The sequence below is a fragment of the Salarias fasciatus genome, chromosome 17 (genome assembly GCF_902148845.1).
Source record: "Salarias fasciatus chromosome 17, fSalaFa1.1, whole genome shotgun sequence".
Classification (NCBI taxonomy): domain Eukaryota; kingdom Metazoa; phylum Chordata; class Actinopteri; order Blenniiformes; family Blenniidae; genus Salarias; species Salarias fasciatus.
Window position 1 is genome coordinate 14,696,217 of NC_043761.1, and position 24,908 is coordinate 14,721,124.

The 24,908-nt window shown below is 42.5% G+C and overlaps 3 protein-coding genes across 3 annotated transcripts; 1 reads left to right on the plus strand and 2 right to left on the minus strand.

Moving 5' to 3' along the window:
* The first annotated feature begins 2,594 nt into the window (after nt 1-2,594).
* Nucleotides 2,595-6,031, plus strand: LOC115404665 (NXPE family member 3-like). The gene is made up of 6 exons (XM_030114069.1): nt 2,595-2,606; nt 2,814-3,242; nt 3,398-3,693; nt 3,768-3,838; nt 3,955-4,158; nt 5,426-6,031. Exons 1-6 carry the CDS (start codon nt 2,595-2,597, stop codon nt 5,989-5,991), a joined length of 1,578 nt encoding a protein of 525 aa, XP_029969929.1. The 3' UTR covers nt 5,992-6,031.
* A 4,017-nt stretch (nt 6,032-10,048) lies between these two features.
* On the minus strand, nt 10,049-12,553 carry LOC115404244 (angiopoietin-related protein 5-like). Its single transcript, XM_030113492.1, has 6 exons — nt 12,334-12,553; nt 12,225-12,252; nt 12,040-12,131; nt 11,220-11,337; nt 10,685-10,864; nt 10,049-10,610 (listed from the first exon to the last, which is right to left on the minus strand). Exons 1-6 carry the CDS (start codon nt 12,400-12,402, stop codon nt 10,315-10,317), a joined length of 783 nt encoding a protein of 260 aa, XP_029969352.1. The 5' UTR covers nt 12,403-12,553; the 3' UTR covers nt 10,049-10,314.
* Nucleotides 12,554-21,772: 9,219 nt separating this feature from the next.
* LOC115404666 (angiopoietin-related protein 5-like) lies at nt 21,773-23,157 on the minus strand. Its single transcript, XM_030114070.1, has 5 exons — nt 23,145-23,157; nt 22,954-23,045; nt 22,465-22,582; nt 22,168-22,347; nt 21,773-22,053 (listed from the first exon to the last, which is right to left on the minus strand). Exons 1-5 carry the CDS (start codon nt 23,155-23,157, stop codon nt 21,773-21,775), a joined length of 684 nt encoding a protein of 227 aa, XP_029969930.1.
* Between the last annotated feature and the right edge of the window lie 1,751 nt (nt 23,158-24,908).

The following is a 24,908-nucleotide window of genomic DNA, read 5'->3' on the forward strand; positions in this document are numbered from 1 at the left end:
GGAGGCTATGTGAGGTTGATGTTTTTCGACTTTACAAGCGCCTTTGATACCATCCAGCCTCAGCTACTGAAGGGGAAGCTTGAGAGGATGGGAGTGGATCCTCTCTTTGTTCGCTGGATCCACAACTACCTGACTCTGAGGTCACAATACGTCCGGCTCGGGGGGGTGTATCTGGGACCCTGATGAGCAACACTGGTGCACCGCAGGGGACTGTACTATCCCCCTTTCTCTTCACACTGTACACTGCTGACTTTGCTCACAGATCTGAAGTATTCAGATGACACTGCAATTGTGGCATGTGTGAAGGGTAGGGATGAAAAAGAGTACAGGGAGCTCATCGCGGGATTCACCACCTGGAGCAGGGACAATGGTCTTATTCTGGACACCTCCAAGACGAAGGAGATGATCATTGACTTTGGCAGGAAGCCCTCTCATCAACCTGTCATCATCGACGGAGAGTGTATCGAGGTTGTTCACACCTACAAATACTTGGGTGTGCACCTTGACCACAAACTGGACTGGTCGGAGCAGCTCGGGCCCTGTATAAGAAAGGACAGAGCAGGCTGTTTTTCCTGAGGAGACTTAAATCCTTTGACCTGTGTGGTGACATGCTGTACATTTTCAAGCAGTCTGTTGTTGCAAGTGCTGTTTTCTTTGGGATTGTCTGTTGGGGTAGCAGTATGAAAAAAAGAGACAGCAATTGGCTGGACAGACTGATCAGGAGGTGTGTGTCTGTGATGGGGAGGAAGGTGGACTCTGTTGGAGCAGTCTTGGAGAGGAGGATGAGGGCTCTAATGCAGAGTATCTTGAGGAACTCCAAACATCCACTGCACGACACAGTTGCAGCTCAAAAAAGTGAGCAGAGGAACAGGCTCCTGTCATTGCGCTGCAGAACTGAGCGCTTCAAGAGGTCGTTCATCCCCTCAGCAATCAGGCTGTATAACAGATGTGCCTGAGCCAAACCAAGTACAATCCGAGCACTTGTATTTATTGTACTGTTGTTATTTATTATTTGCATGTGAATGATCTGTGTGCTGCTGGACACCTGAATTTCTCCCTTGGGAGATTAATAAAGTTTTTTATCTATCTATCTATCTATCTATCTATCTATCTATCTATCTATCTATCTATCTATCTATCTATCTACCAATCAAATTTGATTTCTAACTGCAGATGGCATTTCTACATTTGCAAAAGAATAATGAAACACAATAGATGTATGATAATAGATATCTGTGCTGCCTTTGAGTGATCAGGACTCTGTGGCTGTAGCTCTGTCACTTCACGACTCATTTTGCACCAATATGGTTCCTTCTTTCTGTATGAAGATGTCATTTAGAACTTTCCTGACTGAGGAGTTTGCCACAATGTATCGTTTTAAATGACGTCATCATCTAATTTGACCTCGACATGCAAATGAACCTCAACACAAATTAGAAGATGACATCATTTAGAACATTCCGAGGTGAGGAGTTGGCAACAATGTGTCAGTTTTAAAGGTCTTTTGTTTTTTGCATCATTAAGTATTTAATGTAAATATTACCATTATTCCACATTATGCGCTTTCATTTGAATCTTTTTGACACTGTAATATGTATAACACAACTCACCATTCACTTCAGTTCAGCACCAATAAGGTTCCTTCTTTCTTTGCACAAACTTCATGTCAGCTCAGGTGGACTTTGCAGGAGAAAAAACCAGACTGAAAGCAGAGAATGACAGTTCCATAGCAGCGACGACACTGCAGAGACTGTTATGTTTTTAAGGAGAGTTAAGAAACACACCTTTTTAATCAGCCTTTAACACCCGGCGGGTGCCGGTATCCCAGCAGTCTTCGCCCATCACTTCTCCCGTGGTGGACGGCCCCATTGGTGATGTCACAAAAGTGATTGGCTACTGTTTTAAAGCTTTGACTTCGGTGTCCTGCTGAAAGGACACAAGCGTCTGGCTTGGTCTGCCGCGGCTTCCGTAGTTCAGGGTGCGCGCGCAGACGTGCACTGGAGCAGTACGAGAGAGCACTGTTTGGGCTCTTAAAATATACTAAATTACCTCGTTAAGAATTAATTATGGACGTTACCCGCTCAGGACACTTGGATTACAGCGGACGAGCAGTATGAAGGAAAATGGGCACGTTTTGTGGATTGTGTGGACCGTTTTTTCTTTCAGGCTCGGTTGGTCCCTGTTTGTTGACAACGAAAGTCCCCCCAAAATCTCCAGCTGCATTGGAAACAAAGAAGAACATCAAAAAAGCGCTCCAGAGTGTTTCTCAGCATGAGGGTGAGTAGAAAATGAGGTCAAATCATTTATTGGGTGGAGCATTTCTTTCAGCAGAGTGTGATTTACTGGGTGGAGTGGAAGAAATATTTTTTAATAGCGTCATTAGGGACAATTAATAACATACCTACCTCATGCATCATGATCAGAGCTACTCCACCAGCACACCAGAGCAAAAACCTCATGAAACAAATGTTTAAAAGAAAGTACAGCTGTCGTCTCTCTTGTGTTCAAAGTTAAAGTCACATACTCAACCCTTCACTCACATAATTTAGAAGCTATACATTTTAATTGAATTACAATTTCACGCTGTGTTCAAAATGCAACAGCAAGTCTGTTGGATAGAAACCAGGAGAACCGAAGGGGGCCTAGAACTGAGCTCTGTGATCTGTATCTGAGCACAATGTGCTTGCCAAAAAAAATGCAAAAAATACCTAAACATTTTGACAAAAAGAATCTTTAGCGTTTGCCTTCTTGAGTTTTTACTGTATGCTTCTCCATTTGTCATACGTGTTTGTCAACTTTTTCATGTGTTCCAGAATAAATCCAAGCCCATTATCAACACTCCAGGAAGTGTCACCAGCCGCCACAGCTTGTGCAGCTTTCGACCGATTTCCCCTGAAGAGGCTCTCGAGGAAAAATCCATACTTAAGTCCATTACTTGGCCGAAATCTCCATCTCTGGGACCTTATTATACTCTGAGAAGTACCAGTCACCCAGCCTGTAGCAATTTCACCATTCTCCCAAGAAGAGGAGGAGGAAGCTGGCGCATCGGGGATCAGCTCGAAGTCTTGATCCAAATACGCGACTACCACTGCCGCCCCAAGAAGTATGGCGGGGACGTCTTACTGGCTCGTCTTCACAGTCCTGCTCGTGAGGCCGGTGTGGCAGGAAGAGTGGTGGATCACCTCAATGGAACCTACTCTGCCGTCTTCCCCCTACTCTGGAGAGGAACTGCAAAGGTTGAGGTAATTCTGATAGAAATGTAGATGTTGCTTTCTCTTTTGACATGGAATTTCAGTTTTGCTCTCATGATTGATAATTGATGGTTATGGTCAGTATCGCCTCGTGCAGATTGCCTCACGGTGAGAAGAACTTTGAATCTTTTGTCCCGTCCTGCCAGGTGACGCTGGTTCACTCCAGTGAGGCAGTCAAAGTGCTGAGCAGGCTGACCAGCGAACACCCCGATCGGATATTCTTCAAGAGCCTCTTCCGCTCGGGCTCGGAGACTCACTTCGCCGTGTGCAACGTCTGCCTGCGGCCGAGCCGCGCTCCGCTGTGCAACTACACCGACGTCCGCACGGGCGAGCCCTGGTTCTGCTACAAGCCGAAGAATGTCAGCTGTGACGCCAGGATCAATCACTCCAAGGGAGGATTCGAACAGAAACTCAGGCTTAACGAAGAGAATCTCTTCGTAAGGTGAGAATTATCATTTTATTTATCTGAAATCAAGTCAAGGTAGTTTTAATTTTAACAACCATGTTTTCCGGCAGTGACGTCAACATGAAGGTCCCCATTCTGACGACAGCGTCATCTCGTGTGTTCACAAAGCCCGACATGCTCGGTAAAATATTTATGTTGTAGAGTTCCAGCTGATAGTAGGAAGTGACAGGTTACAAGGTGACCAGGTTGGTTAATTCAGATGCAATCTGTTTCTCCGTTTTGAACCTTTTCTGTTAGGTAAACGTATTTCCGTGATGAGCAGCAGCAGATGGAGACCTTCTGGTTTTTACTACCACGGTGTGTGGAGATCACTCGGTGGAGCTGCGGTTCAGCAGTTCACCCCCGAGCAGATGACTCGGTGTCTTCAAGGCAAGAAGGTCCTCATGTATGGAGACTCCACCATCCGGCAGTGGTTCGAGTACCTGAATCAAACGTTGCCAGGTTGGTTACACAACAAGAATTGAGTTGGATTTACCGTTTTCATTTCACAAAATGTTTCGTTTCACAGTTACACAGCAACATTTTGAAATCGATATCTGTTTACACAGAAGCAGAAATACTGAAAAAGGTTTAGTTTTCATCTTGAGCTACTCGTCGGTGCCATTTGTATTGAAACCACGTAGAGGTGCACAGAGAACAATTGTTGGATATCTGAAACAATGGCGTCAGTGATAATAATTATAAAACAATCTCAAGAAGTGAGGCGTTAACAGAGTTGGTCATTTTCTGCCAGTTTCTCCATATTATCAGACACACTGAGTTCATAACCAGCTTGTCAGGACGAGGGATGTGCCAGTTTACAATTTAATTACGATATTGCACAGCCAAGATTATCATATCACGTCATTTACAACATATTGTCTGATTCATTTGGAGACAAGCCCATTACTGAAACAAACAGCCATTGGTCTTACCCAAGGTGTCAACGCCTCTGCAGCAAAACACAAACACCACAAAAGTCCCACATCCACAGAAGACCCCTAAAGTATGTCATTTTATGCCAGGATGATAAAAACAAGGCATTAACACGTTCGGTCCGACGGACACTGTAACTAGGAAGGCTAGGAAGGCTGCACTTTAAGAGACACCAGGCAGAATGTTCTCTGAGCCGACTGCCTCCCGTGAGGGACAAAACAAACTGAAAACCGATCTTCACATTTCACAGCCAGCACCTCAAATCGCATGTTTCTCACGCAGTTCTTCACCAAATCTCAAAGCTATTCGCACCAAACACAACACATTTTATTTCCTTACAGTTTTGTGGTCATTTTCCACCTATCCAGGCTCTCCTCAGGCCAAAACTAACGTCATAATCCTCTGCAGTAGTGAAAGAGCGTCATGCACCTGGATGTTATTGTCACCATCTTGAGGGCTTGTTGTTAATCTAGGCAAGGGTAAAGTCTCATTTTTTTCTCTCTACTTTATCAACATTTGCTCAGGCATGTTAAAATGCACAGTGTTGTTGATGGATGTTGTTGAAAACGCCCAAAAACACAGTGAAATTTATCAATAGTATTAAAAGCAACACGCCAATATCGTGATAATATCGTGATATTTTGGGCCACCAATATCGTGATATCAATTTTTCATATCGGCACATGCCAAGTCAGGACTGTCAGTCCAGGTAACGGAGAGCTATCTCGGGTATGCTCGGCCTGTTTCAGAGTGCATGCGTCTGTTTAACCAGTTGTCTTTGTGTTTTCATCAGCTATCAGGCAGTTTGACCTTCACACCTCGAAGCAGACCGGACCCCTGATGGCCATGGACTACACCAACAACATCATGGTGACGTTCCGCTGCCACGGCCCCCCGATTCGTTTTGGCCTAGTCCCGATCGGTGAGCTGCGTTACATAGCCAACGAGCTGGATAGTGTTATCGGAGGCAGCGACACCGTCATAGTTCTTGGCATATGGTCGCACTTCAGCACTTTTCCCATGGAGGTCTACATCCGACGGTTGATGAGCATCCGCAGGGCGGTCGTACAGCTGCTGGCCAGAGCTCCGGAGACTGTGGTCATCGTACAAACTGCAAACCTCAAAACTTTGACGCTCTACGAGACGCTGACCAACAGCGACTGGTACTCAATGCAGCGTGACAAGGCGCTCCGAGCCGTGTTCAAAGGTACCGGCGTTCATCTAGTGGACGCCTGGGAGATGACGCTCGCTCACCACCTGCCACACAACCTCCACCCAGATCGTCCCATCATTAAAAACATGATCAACGTGCTTTTATCATATGTCTGTCCAGCAATCCATCCGTCCATCAATTTTTAACCACTTTTCCAAGACCGGGTCGCAGGGGAAGCAGCCTAAGCAGGGACGCCCAGACTTCTCTGTCCCCAGACACTTCCTGCAGCTCTTTAGGAGGATACAAGGTGTTCCAAGGCCAGCCGAGAGACATAGTCTCTCTAACGTGTCCTCAGTCCCTGGAGTCTCCTCCCAGTGGGACATGCCCGGAACACCTTCCCAGATAAGCGTCCAGGAGGCATCCTAAAAAGGTTCCTGAGCCGCCTCAGCTGGCTCCTCTCGATGTGGAGGAGTAGCGACTCTACTCTGAGCTCCTCCCTGGTGACTGAGCTCCTCACACTATCTCTAAGGGAGCACCAGCCACCCTACGAAGGAAGCTCAGTTCAGCCGCTTGTATCCGAGATCCTATTCTTTCAGTCATGACCCAAAGCTCATGACCACAGGCGAGGGTAGGAACACAGATTAACTGGTAATTTGAGAGTTTAGCCTTTCAGCCCAGCTCCCTCTTCACCATGAAGGACAGATACAATGGCTGCATCACTGCACCAATCTGGCTGTCAATCTCATGGTCCATCCGTCCCACTCATGAACAAAACCCCAAGATACTTAAACAGCTCCACTTGAACCACGCTCTCTTCGCTGACCTACAGGGGGCAGATCACCTTTGTCTGGTCGAGGACCGTTGCCTCGGGTTTTGGCGATGCTGATCCTCATCCCCATCACTTTGCCCTCCGCTCCAAACCACCCCAGTGCATGCTGTAGGTTCGATGAAGCCAACAGGACAACATCATCTGCAAAGAGCAGAGATGAAATCCTGTGGCTACCAAACCGGACCCCCTCCAGCCCCTGGCTGCACCTCGAAAGTCTGTCCATAAAAATTACGAAATTAGAATTACTGGTGACAAAGGGCAGTCCTGCCGGAGTCCAACATGCATCGTGAACAGGTCTGACTTACTCTGGACAATGTGGACCAGACTTCTTCTTTGAAGTCCAGCGTCTTCTCCAAAAGTCAACAAATCACATGTTGGGCAGTCCCACGGACCCTCAAACAGCCTATGGAGGGTCTAGAGCTGGTCCAGTGTTCCACAACCAGGACGAAAAACACATTGTTCCTCCTGTATCCGAGGTTCAACTATCGGTCGAATCCTCCTCTCCAGTACCCTGGAATAGACTTCCCCGGGAGGCTGGGCAGTGCCATCCCACTATAGTTGGAGCACATCCTCCGTTCCCCCCTTTTAAAAAGGGCAACCCCCAAGGCGACTAAATGCAGACACAACTATTATTATTAGCCAAATCTCTTGACTGAAGAGGGAAGGGTGGGATTATTCAAAAACTGTGATTTGATTTTCAGAATCAAATCATGCTGAAAAATGAGCCAAAAAATACACGACTCGGTGCAATTAAAGTGAATATACCTCTCATTGTTTACACAAAAAGTAATCACTTAAGCTATACTGAACAGTATCTGTCTGTGTGGAGTTTACATGATCTCCCTGTGCATTTGTGTGTGTGTGTGTGTGTGTGTGTGTGTGTGTGTGTGTGTGTGTGTGTGTGTGTGTGTGTGTGTGTGTGTGTGTGTGTGTGTGTGTGTGTGTTTGTGTGTGTGTGTGTGTGTGTCATCTAGTGTTGACTCAAAGGCCTCATGACCCAGAACTGAATGAAGCGGGATAGAAGATGGATGGAGGGCACTTTTGTTTGAAGTCGCTCACCTCACGTTATTCTGAATTTGTGTTTGGTGATATAACTGTAAAATAATACATATTTTTAACAGCCTGATAGATCATTGAAATGTTAATATTTCAGTGGGTATACAGACGAGTAGTTCGTCTAAATCGAAGTTTATATTTGAAGGACTTCTATGCAAATATTGGCTACAATATAAAGCGTAATATAAAGTGTGATGTGTATTTATTTCTTTTTTAGGCAACTGAATATGACTCTCAGTGCAGTTCATACTGCAAATTGTTTTAGAGTACCAGACACAACAAAAGACTGAGACCTGAGCTGAGACAGCAGTGATGCTGCCATCAACGCTAGCAAACGAGCATTAGCCTCAAAGCCCTGCAGTCAGGGTTAGTTTGTAAAAACATGCAGAATAAAACAGCTTGAGGAGAAGCCTTCACTGTATTTTGCACCTGGAGGTTTTATTCAAATTGGCTTTATGTTGAGTTTGCCCTCATTTTTGGTTTGTGGAAAATAGACATTTTCATTATGTGTACACTCCACAGAAAAGAAGAGCTTTAAAATTTCAGTTTAAAGGTTATATTTTTACTGCTTAAGATGAAACTGGGCCGCATGTTGAATCACTCACTGTCAGCAGTTGATTGATGTTATTTACTTTTTACTTTTAATGAAATGAAGCCATAGTTAGAAAAAAAAACAAACAAAACCTCTACCTTGGTCTGTTTATATGCAAAATAAGACTCATCAGATAAATGCCAACAAAAAGAATGTGATCAAACTGGAAAGTTCTTTGGTAGTTTTCACAGAAGGAGGGCAGAGTGACAAAACTCGCCCCACAACATTGAGGCGCCCAAGAAGAAAATGATCTTGGAAAGCAGGTTTTCCAACTGTTCTCCTCCTTAGCACGATACTTTTGAATTATGAAGTTTTATGTCTTGATGCAACAAGTGCAATCCCTTGTGTTTGTGTGTGTGTGTGTGTGTGTGTGCCCAGTCCTTTAATCCTTTAAATCCTGATGAGAGATTATTGATAAATGTAGCTCAGCTGCTGGCGTACCAAAATGCTGCATCCCAAAGAGCTTTTCAGCATCTTCTTTTACTATTTTTGATGGACTTGCACAGCTTCTTTGGCATGGATTACATAAGAAATAGAATTTAAGGGATGTAAAAAATGGAAATTTAATCTTTATAACAATTACTGATGTCGTTTTGCACTTGTTGGATAACCTCCAGAAAATGTTGACTGACTTGTGTTGGGATAACATTTTAGTTATATTTAATGTACATAATGTTTACAAAACTACTGGTGAATACTGAATTAGAATGTTTTGGGAAAAACCAAGTTGATGTCTGACAATCCACTTTGCACTGACGTGTGTGTGAATATTTTTTGGGGGGAGTTTTGATCCACTAATTCACTGCTGCTGTGGTTTGTGCGTAATGTACTTTTTTTGGGGTGTTTCCCGGTGTGTGTGTGTTTTGTTTTGTTTTGTTTGTTGTTTTTACTTACATTGCATCTTTTCTGACTTCTGACTGAATTTCTTGTTGTAATTGAACAAAACACTGCTCCCAAAATGAAAAATACTTGGAGGCAGTTCACAGCATCTGTCGTTTTCTTTTAGTTTTCCACCAAACAGTGTGTCCTCAGATCAGATGTGTTTTCAAGCTGTTTCTTTCATCTTTGTTGAGCCGTCCTTTTAAGCGCCTTACTGAAAGCAGCGAGTGGTACTTTTAAATGACACTATTTTTGCCTTTCGTTCAGAAGTTTCCTCTGAATCTCTGAAGCATCCACGGTTTCTGTGCAACTATACACAGAAGTGTCCTTCCTGTTTCATATAACATCGTAAATGTTGTTTAATGATGCTGGGATTACGCTCAGATATCTCTCTGAACAGATGACAGTCTTTGCACTACTGTTGTTATTTTTTGTTTTTTGCTTTTCGCTTGTTCTTTACGTACTGTCGAGCTGAAGAAAGATGCCTTCTCAATGAAACCTCCTATGTCTTGATGACATTCAAACCTGGGTGGCCTTTAACTTTTTCAATTTTAAATGAAAAAAGAATTAAATAAAACAGGATTGATGGTGGTTTGTCCCAGCAGCTCTTGAAAAAAAACAATGTGTTCTTTGTCTTTCGACCCATCTCGAGAATTTGCACCTGTTGTGTTGTTATCGTTGTTTTTGTCTATTTATGTACAACCACTTGTTTCAGCTGTGATTATTTTTTAAATAAAGTTGAGTTGATAGAATCTGTGGAAACGAGTTTTACATGTCGGGTGATTTGGCAATCCTTTTATTCTACGCTCAGGTAAAAGTTATAAATGAGTCACTCAGCTCAGTTTGTCACTTTGTTTAATGACATGAATGTTTTTCCACAGAGAATGAAAGGCTCATCTCACTCAGACTTGATCATCATTCTGGTGGCCTAGGGCTGCACGGTGGCGTGGTGGTTAGCGCTCTTGCCTCACAGCAAGAAGGTCCTGGGTTCAAATACTGGCTGGGGCCCAAAGTTGAGTTGATAGAATCTGTGGAAACGAGTTTTACATGTCGGGTGATTTGGCAATCCTTTTATTCTACGCTCAGGTAAAAGTTATAAATGAGTCACTCAGCTCAGTTTGTCACTTTGTTTAATGACATGAATGTTTTTCCACAGGGAATGAAAGGCTCATCTCACTCAGACTTGATCATCATTCTGGTGGCCTTGGCCGAGTAAGGCGTCGGCTTCTTCCAGGTCCTCCAGTGGAGGCCCGATTTCATGCCGATGTGGTCGCCGGACTCGTGGTAGTCACCATTCAGAGCGGCGGAGCCACACCGGCTGAACCACCACCCGCCGTCCGACTGGGCGCATTCTGACACGGTGATTTTGCCGGAGATGCAGGGGTCGCAGTCGTCGTGGTCTCTGTCCGACGTGCTGAAGCCAAAGCCATTCTGGTCCATTTCATACTTTTCACCTCGGATGGCGTCACCTGCAGACAGGAAGTTCATTCAGCATTAATGACATCAACTTGTTCTGATGTTGGAGTTTAAGAGTGACCATTACCCGCAGTTCCTGAGTATCTCCCCACGTGGAGTTCGTAAGTCGTGTTTCGATTCCCCAGATTAAAGTTCTTGTATTCGGCGTAAGCGGTTCCACCTTCATGGTCCCACAGGTCCACCCTCAAGGTCGTCCTCTTGGACCGGGTCAGCCAGTGAATCTTCTCCAAACCCAGCCAGTGGTCCCCTGAATTGCAGATATCAGAATTGTCCTTCTTGCGATTGAATCAAATACAAACACTTACAGGTTCATTTTTGATCAAATGTCTTTGATTTTTGTGTTTCTGACATCTGTGAATTTCATTTCTAATTAACCAATTGCACAATTTTTTCCCCGAGTTAAAACTAAAGTTCCAGTGTTCATTAAAAATAAAGTTTCAGTATTGGTCTAAAAAGTATCAATCAAGCAGCAATATTAGTAAAAATGCATCAATAAAATAGCAATAATAGTTTAAATGTCTCCAAAAAGAGGCAGTGATAATTAAAATATATAAATAACGTACCAGTCAAAGTTCCCAATGTCCCCTCTGTCCTTCACTTACCTGTCAGCTGACCAAAACCAGCTTCATATGAAGCCCAGTTCCTTCTGAAGGAAACTGCAGCTCCGGTGCGTCTCTGAATCACCGTCCAGCCGCCATCGGGACGCATCTCACAGAACACCTGAGCAGACGGGTCAGAAAGAAACACCAAGCTGTTTGAACTGAAACTTGAATTCTGTTCTTACACATCTAAACAGACAGACATGAAGAACGCTTTTGTGCAAAAATGTAACGTTTTTCTTCATGTTTGTTGTTCAACAAATTGATTGGTTGAAGCAACTGTCTGCTTGACGCTTCACTTTACTTTACTGCGCCATCGGGAACGGACTGTGAAGGCCTCGGGCAGATTTCTTTGGACCTAGCAACAGATGATGCCTGAAATCTGATTGGTTAAATGATTTAATATGAAAAAAACACGTCTGGAAGCAGCGCAACCACGGAAAACTATGAAAGGAACTGGAACATACCGTTTGGAATCATTTATTAATTATTTATGGGCAAAATATAATTTACATCAGTCTGTAATTCAGATACTTTTTTGGCCAGCAGAGAAGGCTTCTATCAACAACAGTTGTTGATAGAATTAGAAATTGCCTGATCTTTGATTAAGTTGCCAGTTTTTCTGCAGTTGTCCCTTAGAGATGAATCATTGTGTAAAGTTTCATGAAAAAGGAAATAACACTCAAACACTATGATCAAAAGGAGCAGAACATGTCATCACTCCCGATCCCCCTGAAATTTCAGCAAAATGGGCAAAAAACATGGAGTAAAACAGCTGAAATGACTAAAACCTGTCTGATCTTGATGAAATGTGGTTTGATACCTTGAAGGGGATTCTGCTTGCAGCAGGTTGGATCATATAAACTCCGCTGCGTGACTCTGGCAGGAGCCTCTTAATCTCAGTGCAGTCCGATCCTGATGTTTCACATTGAAAGACAGAACGACAACAATAGTGATTCCAAAGATTTCTGGTGTTTGGAGCTTACAAGAGGGAATCATGTGCCATACCCTGAGAAAACACATCAACCGGACGTTTCTAGGAAGAGAAGAAAACAGCTTTAGAGAGAAGTTTGATTGTGTGTGAAGACAGCAGAAGAAAGCAGTTTCCAGAGTTTACCTGCAGTTGTGCTGTGACGCTGGAAAGAAGGACCAAGATCAGTCCACAAAGTCCAATCAGCATCTTCATTCTGACCTGAGGAGCAGAGACAGGTTGGTCCGAACAGTTTGATGTCTTCCTGACCTGATCCCTCAGGAAGAGTGTGTCCGTCCTGCTGTTGCCTCAGAATATATAGCAGAGCTGGAACCAGGATGCTCCTCTCTATGATTCACTTAATGTTGCTCATCTGGTTGCATCTTTCTGCACCGACAGCATTCCAATCAGTGGAGGCGTGCCGAAATCGCCGCCATCTCACGAAGGTGGACTGGAGTCGCAGCAGTGCATGTGCATCTAGGTAAGAGGCTTTCTTTCATCTTAAAAAAGAATTAATCACTGAATTTTCCGAAAATTTCCAAACAGTTTGATTTATTAAAGACGTCACACGTGTGGCTATAACACAGGATGCTTGGATGTTTTAAAAACAAAATCCAACACAATATAATTGAAAAAGATGCCGGAATTTTTGTCCCTCTTGTGGATGTTCTAATAAAACCAGACATTGTAGAATCAACTTTCACTGGCAAAGTGTATATAAAGAATAACATGGAGAGATCTGCTGGTGAAATAAACCCAGACGGGGCAGATTGAGTCCCTCTACTCTGCTCTTCACAGAAAATAAAGCTCACTTCACATTATTCAACCTGTTAAAGGTGGCTGACTTCAGTGAATGCTAAACCCGACCAATGGAAGATGCTGAGAAGACGATTGGAGGAAGATCAGATTTAATCTGGATGAGAGGCACCGATGCTGGACGTCATGACCGGAACAAAACATCAGTTTTTTGTAGTTATAGTAGTTTGTGGTTTGAAGATATGCAGATGGTGTCCAAGGCGTTCCTGTTTATGGTATTAATCATGTTGAATCAAAATAAAATATAATAATTAACATGGAAACAGCAATTTTGTGATGCTTAAAAGATCATAATAGCAATAATAAACATAATAGTAATTATAAATTGAAGCATAATAACAATATTAATTATAATAATTTTAATAATAATAGATATAACAATGTTATTCAAGACGAGACGAAAATGTAGAAACATGAGAATTTCCCAGAGACCTCAGCTGTTATTGTGTACATACAGTTTTGAATAATTGTACGTTATGGCTGTAAATCCCGATACAACATGCTTTAGCTGGGCGGACGTGTCCAGCAACAGCCATGCTTGGCGGGAGGAAAAGACGCAGAGAATTATGGATGTACTTTAATCATAATCCATCAGAAAATAAAACAGAATGCATCAGTCACATAGAAACATAACAGACCAGTTTTAATAAAAGAACTCAGTCTTTATATCAGCATGTTTCAGAACGGTTTTAAATGTACACGGCAATATATTATTACTAGTGCTGTCAGTTTTAATCGCATTGATCGCAATTAATTGTGATTAATTCATGGAGAACTGTCAACAATTAACTTTTTTAAAGTTGAGATTAATTGCAATGAAGAATCTAATCCTCATAAATCAGTCCCAATGTCAGGAAAAAGCACTATTATCCTCTAGTTCTTTTCTTTGACCCAATTGGCAGACCTCAATGGATTCATTGCGATTGAAATTGACAGCACTAATTATTATAGAAAGCTCAGAAATACTTAAAACCATCATTTTTCATGTTGGGTCACTCGTAGGTGCTGTGTTTTTTTTTTTCCTTGTAATTAAAAAAACAACACACATAAGTGCAGAGAATAATTTTTCATGACCATTAACAATGGTGTCCTGATGGGTGACTCTCAAAAATACCGAACCCCAGTAGAATACGGACTGGGAGTTGTTACACTCTGGACTCCCCCGTTGCTGTCATTGCATTCACACCTGCTCAGAAGAATAATTTGCTGATGCAATAATGTGTTTCATGTATTTGAACCAATATAAGTTAGTTATTTCACTAGTAAGTGGCTGCGTAACATGTAAAGTTAGCTATTAAATTATGGACAGAACCTGGAGGCAGAGCAGAGGGATTCAGTCTGTCCTGCCTGGGTTTATTGGTCTCTCCATATTATTCTTTACCTACACATTATCAGTGAAAAGTGAGTCCAGGTGTTCTGGTTTGTATGTTATGCTCATGAGAACATCCATAACAGGAACAAAAATCCAACATCTTTTCCACTTATATTGTACTTTAATGTTAAAACTGGTATTTTTTCAGCTGGTTGCTGAGCAGTGTTAAAGCAGTTTGGCATCTACTGATGTATTACTGTGTATCTACTAGCTGTTTGTGTTCAGCATCCCAAATTTAGATATTAATTACATTTCTCTGTGTGTTAAAGTTACCACAATATGTCTGTTCATCACTTGTCGATTGTCATCAGCTGTCATCAATTCTCAGCTTAACTCGATGAAAGTTTCAGAAAACAAAGTCTTTTTTACGAAGTCTTCTTGAGGACAGCACAACCCAAATTGTTACAAAAAAAATAAAAGCAATAAAGCCCAGAATGTTGTCAGTCCATTTTGTGCACTTGTGCAACCTGCGGCAGGTGACACAGCCGTTCACCTCCATCTCACCAAAAATCAGCACCACGGACAGCTCCTACCGTAACGCTGAACATTCATGGATCAACTCGGCCCCAAGCTAAGTGGCAGGGCTGTCAGTTCTCACGCACTGAGTGTAACAGTCACGCATTTCGGTCTTTTGTCACGCACTCACGCCACACATTGTATTTCTCACGCTGAAAAAAAAAATACCGGTAAATTTGTAAATTGGTCTGTTGAGCCGCTGCTGTGGAACCGGGAGGAATCAAACTCCTGCAAGCCTCTCACTCACCTGTCAATCAAAAGAGGAAAGGGGCGGGCTAAAATAGCACAACGACCAATGAAAAAAAGCTTTGTGACTGCACGTGAGTCTGGCAGAGAGTGGTGGGATGAGCGCTGGGGATCCATCGTCCATTCAGCGCTGTGATAAATAATTCTATCTGTGTTGAATTTATATTTAAATTATATTCATGTCGGTTAGCTTACATCAGTTATTTAATTCTATCTATCCTAAATTTGTATTTGAATTAGATTAAAATTTTCTATGCATAGTTGGGCTTTGTAAATTTCCACATTTCACATTTCTGTTCCATTTATCTTTCTTCTCTCTGTGCTGCTGGAACACTGCATTTTCCCCCTGTAGGACAAATAAAGAACTTTCAATCAATTCAAATCAATCTAAATTGTTCAAATGTCGCTGTGTGATGACATGAGACAAGACACCAATCAAATTTGATTTGTAACTGCAGATGGCATTTCTACATTTGCAAAAGAATAATGAAACACAATATCTGTACTTCCATTTAAAAGCTGCCTTTGAGTGATCAGGACTCTGTGGCTGGAGCTCTGTCACTTCACATGACTCACTTTGCAACAATATGGTTCCTTCTTTCTGTATGAAAATGTCATTTAGAATTCCCTGAGGAGTTTGCAACAATGTATCGTTTTAAATGACGTCATCATCTAATTTGACCTAGATCTGCAAATGAACCTCAATACAAATTAGAAGATGACATCATTTACAACATTCCAAGGTGAGGAGTTGGCAACAATGTGTCAGTTTTAAAGCTCTTTTTTTTTTTTGCATCAGTAAGCATTTAATGTAAATATTACCATTATTCCACATTATGCGCTTTCATTTAAATCATTTTGACACTGTGTATAACACAACTCACCATTCAGTTCAATTCAGCACCAATAAGGTTCCTTCTTTCTTCACACAAACTTCATGTCAGCTCAGGTGGACTTTGCAGGAGGAAAAACCGGGCTGAAAGCAGAGAATGACAGTTCCATAGCAGCGACGACACTGCAGAGACTGTTCTGTTTTTAAAGAGAGTTAAGAAACACACCTTTTTAATCAGCCTTTAACACCCGGCGGGTGCCGGTGTCCCAGCTGTCTTCGCCCATCACTTCTCCCGTGGTGGACGGCCCCATTGGTGGTGTTTCCCATGATGCTCAGTGCCATTGCAATGTCTCCCAAATGCACATGACCAAAGTGGGAGTGTGTGCGTGCATTTGTGTATGTGTGTATGAGTGTGTGTGCAATTTTAGCGAAGGCGTGGCTGTTTTTTATTTCATTATGTTGTGGAGGTTGCGAAAACAGGAGGCGGACGAGGGAGGAGAGTCAAGTGTCGTTTATTGTCCACACACAGCGATCATTCCAGGAAGCCCCACTGACAGCTCAGCTCCGCCCTTTTAACCCCCACCGTCAGCCCACCACAAATACCCACTACTCTTCTTTTATTTTTGACTTTGTTGAATGAAATAAACACACTTTCTTCACATGGAATAAAAGGCTCTGCTCACTCAGATTTGATCATCATCCTGGTGGCTTCGATCCAGGAAACGCCCTCCCAGGTGATCCAGTGGAGTCTCGATATGTCGGCCATATTGTGATAACCGTTCAGATTAGCGGAGCCACAGTCACTGAACCACCAGCCGCCGCCAGAGAAACCGGAGCAACTCTTAATAGCGTTGCCGAGGTAGTCGAAGCAGTCCTTGCAGTCAAGATTGGGCCGATCTGACGTGCTGAAGGCAAAGCCATTCTGGCTTGTGTCAGTGTTGGTACCCCAGATGGCATCACCTGTAGACAGGAAGGTACAAAACATTCCAGGAAGTTTAGATCTAATGTAGCTTTCATGATTGCTTTGAATGAGATCAGCTTGTTCTGATGTTAAAGTTAAAGAGTAACTATTACCTGCAGTTCCTGAGTATCTCCCAACATGGAGTTCATAACCCGACTCTGGAATCCCCAGACTGAAGTCCTGATACTGGGCATAAGCAGTTTTCTTTCCATTGTTCCACAGGTCCACCCTCAAGGTCATCCTCTTGGACTGAGTCAACCAGTGAATCTTCTTCAAACCAAGCCAGTGGTCCCCTGATTTACCCAGAAAGCACAAAGAGTTGATGGTGCCTTTCGGGAACAACACCTCAGCAAGTTACAAGTTAGTTTTTTATTGTCTCACATGCAGGCATTACTGCTGCCTTTACTTACAAGTCAGGTGACCAAAACCATACTCATATGAAGCCCAGTTCCTTCGAAAGGAAACTTTATCTCCGGTGCGTTTCTGAATCACCGTCCAGCCGCCATCTGGACGCATCTCACAGTACACCTGAGCAGAAGGTCCAGAGAGAGAAACCAAGAGTGTTTAGCTGTTTGAACTGAAACTACAATTCTGTTATTATACAAATATAAACACTTAGAGCCTCAATGAACCAACAGAATTATATGTCCTGAAATAATTTCGTGCAAAATTTGAATATTTTTTAGTATTTGTTAAATCAGTTATATACACAAAAAAGTCTCAACAAGGTGAAATGACTAGAAATGGCTGAAATAGTTATGACAGAGTGCTAACAGCACGAATGTGTAAAAGACTGAGGTTGAAAACAAAGAAATTGTGATGAAATTGTGCTAAAATCAGCTAAATGGAGTAAAACTGCTGAAATGTGGTTTGATACCTTGAAGGGGATTCTGCTTGCAGCAGGATGGATCATATAAACTCCGCTGCGTGACTCTGGCAGGAGCCTCTTAATCTCACTGCAGTCCGATCCTGATGTTTCACATTGAAAGACAGGGAGAAAGAAAATAATTATGCCAAATATTTCTGGTGTTTGCACTTTACAAGAGACATTAAGGACACATGCCTTACCTTGAATTGACATATCATCCTGTCTTTTCTAGCAAGAGACAACAAACATCAAGCAACAGCTTTAGAGTGAAGTTTGACTGTGTGTGAAGACAGCAGAAGAAAGCAGTTTCCAGAGTTTACCTGCGGTTGTGCTGTGACGCTGGAAAGAAGGACCAAGATCAGTCCACAAAGTCCAATCAGCATCTTCATTCTGACCTGAGGAGCAGCGACAGGTTGGTCTGAACAGTCTGATGTCTTCCAAACATGAACTGATCCCTCAGGAAGAGTGTGTCCGTCCTGCTTTGGCCTCAGAATATATAGCAGAGCTGGAACCAGGATGCTCCTCTGTATTATTCACTGAATGTTGCTCATCTGGTTGCATCTTTCTGCACCGACAGCATTCCAATATGGACAAATGATTAATGGAGAGGACTGACCAGAGCAAACTATGAAAGGTTAAAGTCATAAATCTTGTTCAGGTCAAATATCTCCTGCAGACTAAAAGAGTCCAGTCAGTGAAATTAAAAATTCCCAGTGAGTTGATTGTTAAGAATACAGACCTGTTGTGTTACACATATCACTCCTCTTCCTCATTAATAAGTGAGTGTTTTAATAAAAACCTGATAACGACACATGTCTTGTTTGCTGGTTTTAGGATCCATCAACACAGACAGACTCTGTACCGGACAAACCTGTTTTAGCAAATATTCAGAGGAAAGCTTTCTGTCACTGGTTCTTAGTGTTTTAAGTAAAATCCACTTCAATTCTTCAAAATTTGAGTCCAGTTTCATTTCCATTTGTAAATTACAGAAAATCTGATGAGTTGTTCTGTTTTTGGAGAAAAACTTTGCTGATTTGACAACTTGGTTCACAAACGACCACAAAGAATGAAGACTTTTCACTTTTCTCAAAGCACACCAACAGGAATCATGGACTTTCATCTACCTGTAATACAGTTTTATAGAAATCTCACCTTTATCTGCTATTTGAATGAATTGTAGATTGTGGCTGACAAGCTTTTAATTTGTATTAGGAAATTTTAATTTTGACCATTTTACATTAATTGATTCAATCAGCAATCCTGCAACATAAAAAAAAAAAAAATCACAGTTTGTAATGTTTGTTCCCCTGCAGCACTGATATTTCACATTTGTCTGCCTTCAACGTCTCCCCTTCTCCTACTAACCCACAGTCCCAGACAGCACAACCCAAATTGTTACAAAAAAGAAAGAAAAAAAAGTAATAAAGCCTGGAATGTAATAGCTGGCTGATAACCTAACAAAGGTTCTGAGCACAGTCGATGTCTGACTCAAAGGCAAAGCTGTCATGACCAGGCCCATGGGCCATTCGTTCCTGTTTACTTGAACATCCTTCAGGAGAACCACGTCTCCTTCTTTGACATTTGATTTGTTGTCAAGTCCATTTTGTGCACTTCTGCAACCTGCGGCAGGTGACACAGCATTAATGACAAAATGTTCACCTCCAACTCACCAAAAATCAGCACCACGGACAGCTCCTACCGCAACGCGTCTTCCTTGATGAACTGAACATTCATGTCTTACAAGAAGGGTGGCAATGTGGCTGCTGGAAGGGATGAGCAGAGGGTGCTTTTTATTGTGTGAGTTCAGCTAAAGAGAGACGGCCACCGAGGATTTTAGGACACAGTTCAAAATAAGACGTGCGACCACTATACACTGCATGTGTCGAGGCAATATTTATTACTGAAGTGCTGTGGGTTTGTCCGACACAGACCTCACACAGTGACCCAACCCAAGTCCAATTGTTGTGCAGAAGGACGGTTATTTGGTCCGTTTATGTGCTCACATACCTTATGTAACCTGATGATGTCCCTTCCCAGTATGGTAAAGGGATTGGAACATCGTGGTCAACAGGTTGGTTTTCAGTGGAGATGATACCGAGCAATCTCAGGTGAAGGTATCTAAGTTCTGTTGAGCGGCATAGAGTCACATTCAATCAAGGGAGCTAACTGGATATTTGTTTTTCCATCATATCCAGTTGTATATGATGTTCACAGGTCTCCTTCCTGCAGTTTCTACTTTTCCTGAGCAGGTTTTCAGTGTGTGTGGTGCAGGCTTCTCTTTGATTTTAGACTGATTACAGAACTCTGTCTTAACCACAGAACTGTTACTGTGTTCGTCAATCGCTACATGCACGTTAAGTGCTCTGTTTTCCTGACCTCCTGAGTCAGTCTCCACCAAACAGATCTTAGTGCTGGATTGTGGGCTGTTACTTTGACCGAATACCTCTGTGCACAGGGAGGTGACAGAAGCAGAGATCCTGATTTGCTCTACACCTTTGGCTTTGCTCTTCACCTCCTGATGTGGCACTCTTGGTCACAGGAGTCGGACCTAGACGAAGTGCCGATGCGTGCTTGGGACTCCTGCACTCAACACATTCAACTGATGTTTTACAATCTTTTGCAAAATGCGGAACTGAACCATAAAACCTGTAGCAAATGCAATGTTCTTGGAGAAAGGCTTGGTGTTCCTTGGTAGAGTTGCCCTATGACTCTGGGTTGATGCAACAGGACTCATGATGTGAATTTATGTGTTTAAAATCATTTTATGAATTCTTTGAGGAACCGTTTTTAAACATCATGAATTGCTCTCTTCAGACGGGTGTCTTCCTCGCTGCCTTTAAAACGGCGGTGGTGAACTCCCTTCTCAAGAGGTGCGATCTCGATCCCAACATTCTCCATAACTACAGACCTGAATCCAACTAACTGTTTTTAAGTAAAGTTTTAGAAAGACTGGTTTTTAACCAAGTCATTGACTTTTTAATCAGAAATAACATGTTAGAAAAACATCAGTCTGGTTTGAGGGTGAACCGCAGCACCGAGACGGCCATTTCTAAGGTGTTAAATGACATCAGGTGGAATTTAGATCATGAAAAGCTCACAGTGTCGGTTCTACTGGACGTGAGTGCTGCCTTCGGCATAGACCATCACATTTTAATAAACAGACTGAGTCCCCTGGTGGGCCTCTCTGGTACTGTTCTGAACTGTCAGTTCTTTTCTCACAGATCGATGTTTTCATGTAAGTATGGATACATGTTGCTCAGGAACCCATGAAATTAGGTGTGGGGTTCCCACAAGGCTTTGGTATTTTAAAATTTTCAGTTGTTAGCCTGTGACAGCCAAGCATTCATAGCAACGTCGCTTTTTTAACCTTCGATTTCGGCTTTCCTTAATATTGTGAAGTAGAAATCACCAAGCGCTGGACTGTTCACCCGCTAATAGGGAACGTGAGCTGGATTTAGACCGCCGTGAGACAGGTTAGTTTTACCCCACTGATGATGTGTTGTTGCAATAGTAATGTTTCCCAAATGTGTGTGACCAGAGCGGGAGTGTGTGTGTGCATTTGTGTATGTGTGTATAAGTGTGTGTGCAATTTTATCGAAGGCGTAGCTGTTTTTATTTTATTATATTGTGGAGGTCGCGAAAAGACGAGACGGATGAGGGAGGAGAGTGGAGTGTCGTTTATTGTCCACACACAGCGATCATTCCAGGAAGCCCCACTGACAGCTCAGCTCCGCCTTTTTAACCCCCACCGTCAGCGCACCACAAATACCCACGCCACCAAACCCCGCCCCTTCTAATGTAAGGAATCCCCCTCCCAGCAGACACCACAGTATATTAATTTTGTTTTAATCATTTTAAAATTGTATTTTTTTTTATTTTTTTTTTTTTGAAAAGCGCACTATATAAAAATTGATTATTTTTGACTTTGTTGAATGAAATAAACACACTTTCTTCACATGGAATAAAAGGCTCTGCTCACTCAGATTTGATCATCATCCTGGTGGCTTCGATCCAGGAAACGCCCTCCCAGGTGATCCAGTGGAGTCTCGATATGTCTGCCATATTGTGATAACCGTTCAGATTAGCGGAGCCACAGTCACTGAACCACCAGCCGCCGCCAGAGAAACCGGAGCAACTCTTAATAGCGTTGCCGAGGTAGTCGAAGCAGTCCTTGCAGTCAAGATTGGGCCGATCTGACGTGCTGAAGGCAAAGCCATTCTGGCTTGTGTCAGAGTTGGTACCCCGGATGGCATCACCTGTAGACAGGAAGGTACAAAACATTCCAGGAAGTTTAGATCTAATGTAGCTTTCATGATTGCTTTGAATGAGATCAACTTGTTCTGATGTTAAAGTTAAAGAGTCACTATTACCTGCAGTTCCTGAGTATCTCCCAACATGGAGTTCATAACCCGACTCTGGAATCCCCAGACTGAAGTCCTGATACTGGGCATAAGCAGTTTTCTTTCCATTGTTCCACAGGTCCACCCTCAAGGTCGTCCTCTTGGACTGAGTCAACCAGTGAATCTTCTTCAAACCAAGCCAGTGGTCCCCTGAATTACCCAGAAAGCACAAAGGGTTGACGGTGTCTTTCGGGAACAATGCCTCAACAAGTTACAAGTTAGTTTTTCATTGTCTCACATGCAGGCATTACTGCTGCCTTTACTTACAAGTCAGGTGACCAAAACCATATTCATATGAAGCCCAGTTCCTTCGAAAGGAAACTTTATCTCCGGTGCGTTTCTGAATCACCGTCCAGCCGCCATCTGGACGCATCTCACAGTACACCTGAGCAGAAGGTCCAGAGAGAGACAGCAAGAGTGTTTAGCTGTTTGAACTGAAACTACAATTCTGTTATTATACAAATATAAACACTTGGAGCCTCAATGAACTAACAGACTTATATGTCCTGAAATCATTTCGTGCAAAATTTGAATATTTTTTAGTATTTGTTAAATCGGTTATATACACAAAAAAGTCTCAACAAGGTGAAATGACTAGAAATGGCTGAAATAGTTATGACAGAGTGCTAACAGCACAAATGACTGAGGTTGAAAACAAAGAAATTGTGATGAAATCTTTCTAAAATCAGCGAAATGGAGTAAAACTGTTGAAATAACTAAAAACCTGTCTGATCTTGCTGAAATGTGGTTTGATACCTTGAAGGGGATTCTGCTTGCAGCAGGATGGATCATATAAACTCCACTGCGTGACTCTGGCAGGAGCCTCTTAATCTCACTGCAGTCCGATCCTGATGTTTCACATTGAAAGACAGGGAGAAAGAAAATAATTATGCCAAATATTTCTGGTGTTTGCACTTTACAAGAGACATTAAGGACACATGCCTTACCTTGAATTGACATATCATCCTGTCTTTTCTAGCAAGAGACAACAAACACCAAGCAGCTTCAGAGTGAAGTTTGACTGTGTGTGAAGACAGCAGAAGAAAGCAGTTTCCAGAGTTTACCTGCGGTTGTGCTGTGACGCTGGAAAGAAGGACCAAGATCAGTCCGCAAAGTCCAATCAGCATCTTCATTCTGACCTGAGGAGCAGCGACAGGTTGGTCTGAACAGTCTGATGTCTTCCAAACATGAACTGATCCCTCAGGAAGAGTGTGTCCGTCCTGCTTTGGCCTCAGAATATATAGCAGAGCTGGAACCAGGATGCTCCTCTGTATTATTCACTGAATGTTGCTCATCTGGTTGCATCTTTCTGCACCGACAGCATTCCAATATGGACAAATGATTAATGGAGAGGACTGACCAGAGCAAACTATGAAAGGTTAAAGTCATAAATCTTGTTCAGGTCAAATATCTCCTGCAGACTAAAAGAGTCCAGTCAGTGAAATTAAAAATTCCCAACGAGTTGATTGTTAAAAATACAGACCTGTTGTGTTACACATATCACTCCTCTTCCTCATTAATAAGTGAGTGTTTTAATAAAAACCTGATAACGACACATGTCTTGTTTGCTGGTTTTAGGATCCATCAACACAGACAGACTCTGTACCGGACAAACCTGTTTTAGCAAATATTCAGAGGAAAGCTTTCTGTCACTGGTTCTTAGTGTTTTAAGTAAAATCCACTTCAATTCTTCAAAATTTGAGTCCAGTTTCATTTCCATTTGTAAATTACAGAAAATCTGATGAGTTGTTCTGTTTTTGGAGAAAAACTTTGCTGATTTGACAACTTGGTTCACAAACGACCACAAAGAATGAAGACTTTTCACTTTTCTCAAAGCACACCAACAGGAATCATGGACTTTCATCTACCTGTAATACAGTTTTATAGAAATCTCACCTTTATCTGCTATTTGAATGAATTGTAGATTGTGGCTGACAAGCTTTTAATTTGTATTAGGAAATTTTAATTTTGACCATTTTACATTAATTGATTCAATCAGCAATCCTGCAACATAAAAAAAAAAAAATCACAGTTTGTCATGTTTGTTCCCCTGCAGCACTGATATTTCACATTTGTCTGCCTTCAACGTCTCCCCTTCTCCTACTAACCCACAGTCCCAGACAGCACAACCCAAATTGTTACAAAAAAGAAAGAAAAAAAAGTAATAAAGCCTGGAATGTAATAGCTGGCTGATAACCTAACAAAGGTTCTGAGCACAGTCGATGTCTGACTCAAAGGCAAAGCTGTCATGACCAGGCCCATGGGCCATTCGTTCCTGTTTACTTGAACATCCTTCAGGAGAACCACGTCTCCTTCTTTGACATTTGATTTGTTGTCAGTCCATTTTGTGCACTTCTGCAACCTGCGGCAGGTGACACAGCATTAATGGCAAAACGTTCACCTCCAACTCACCAAAAATCAGCACCACGGACAGCTCCTACCGCAACGCGTCTTCCTTGATGAACTGAACATTCATGTCTTACAAGAATGGTGGCAATGTGGCTGCTGGAAGGGATGAGCAGAGGGTGCTTTTTATTGTGTGAGTTCAGCTAAAGAGAGACGGCCACTGAGGATTTTAGGACACAGTTCAAAATAAGACGTGCGACCACTATACACTGCATGTGTCGAGGCAATATTTATTACTGAAGTGCTGTGGGTTTGTCCGACACAGACCTCAAACAGTGACCCAACCCAAGTCCAATTGTTGTGCA

Bases quoted from the DNA above. Each gene is read 5' to 3' on its own strand.
- LOC115404665 (XM_030114069.1), top strand. The intron at 3,243-3,397 runs GTAATTCTGATA...CCGTCCTGCCAG, and splicing joins GAGGAACTGCAAAGGTTGAG to GTGACGCTGGTTCACTCCAG. The intron at 4,159-5,425 runs GTTGGTTACACA...TGTTTTCATCAG, and splicing joins CCTGAATCAAACGTTGCCAG to CTATCAGGCAGTTTGACCTT.
- LOC115404244 (XM_030113492.1), bottom strand. From the start codon at position 12,402: ATGAAGATGCTGATTGGACTTTGTGGACTGATCTTGGTCCTTCTTTCC. The intron at 11,338-12,039 runs GTATCAAACCAC...CCGTCTGCTCAG, and splicing joins CAAGCAGAATCCCCTTCAAG to GTGTTCTGTGAGATGCGTCC. The intron at 10,611-10,684 runs GTAATGGTCACT...TCCTGTCTGCAG, and splicing joins GAGATACTCAGGAACTGCGG to GTGACGCCATCCGAGGTGAA.
- LOC115404666 (XM_030114070.1), bottom strand. The intron at 22,348-22,464 runs GTAAGTAAAGGC...TGGGTAATTCAG, and splicing joins TGGTTTTGGTCACCTGACTT to GGGACCACTGGCTTGGTTTG. The intron at 22,054-22,167 runs GTAATAGTGACT...TCCTGTCTACAG, and splicing joins GAGATACTCAGGAACTGCAG to GTGATGCCATCCGGGGTACC.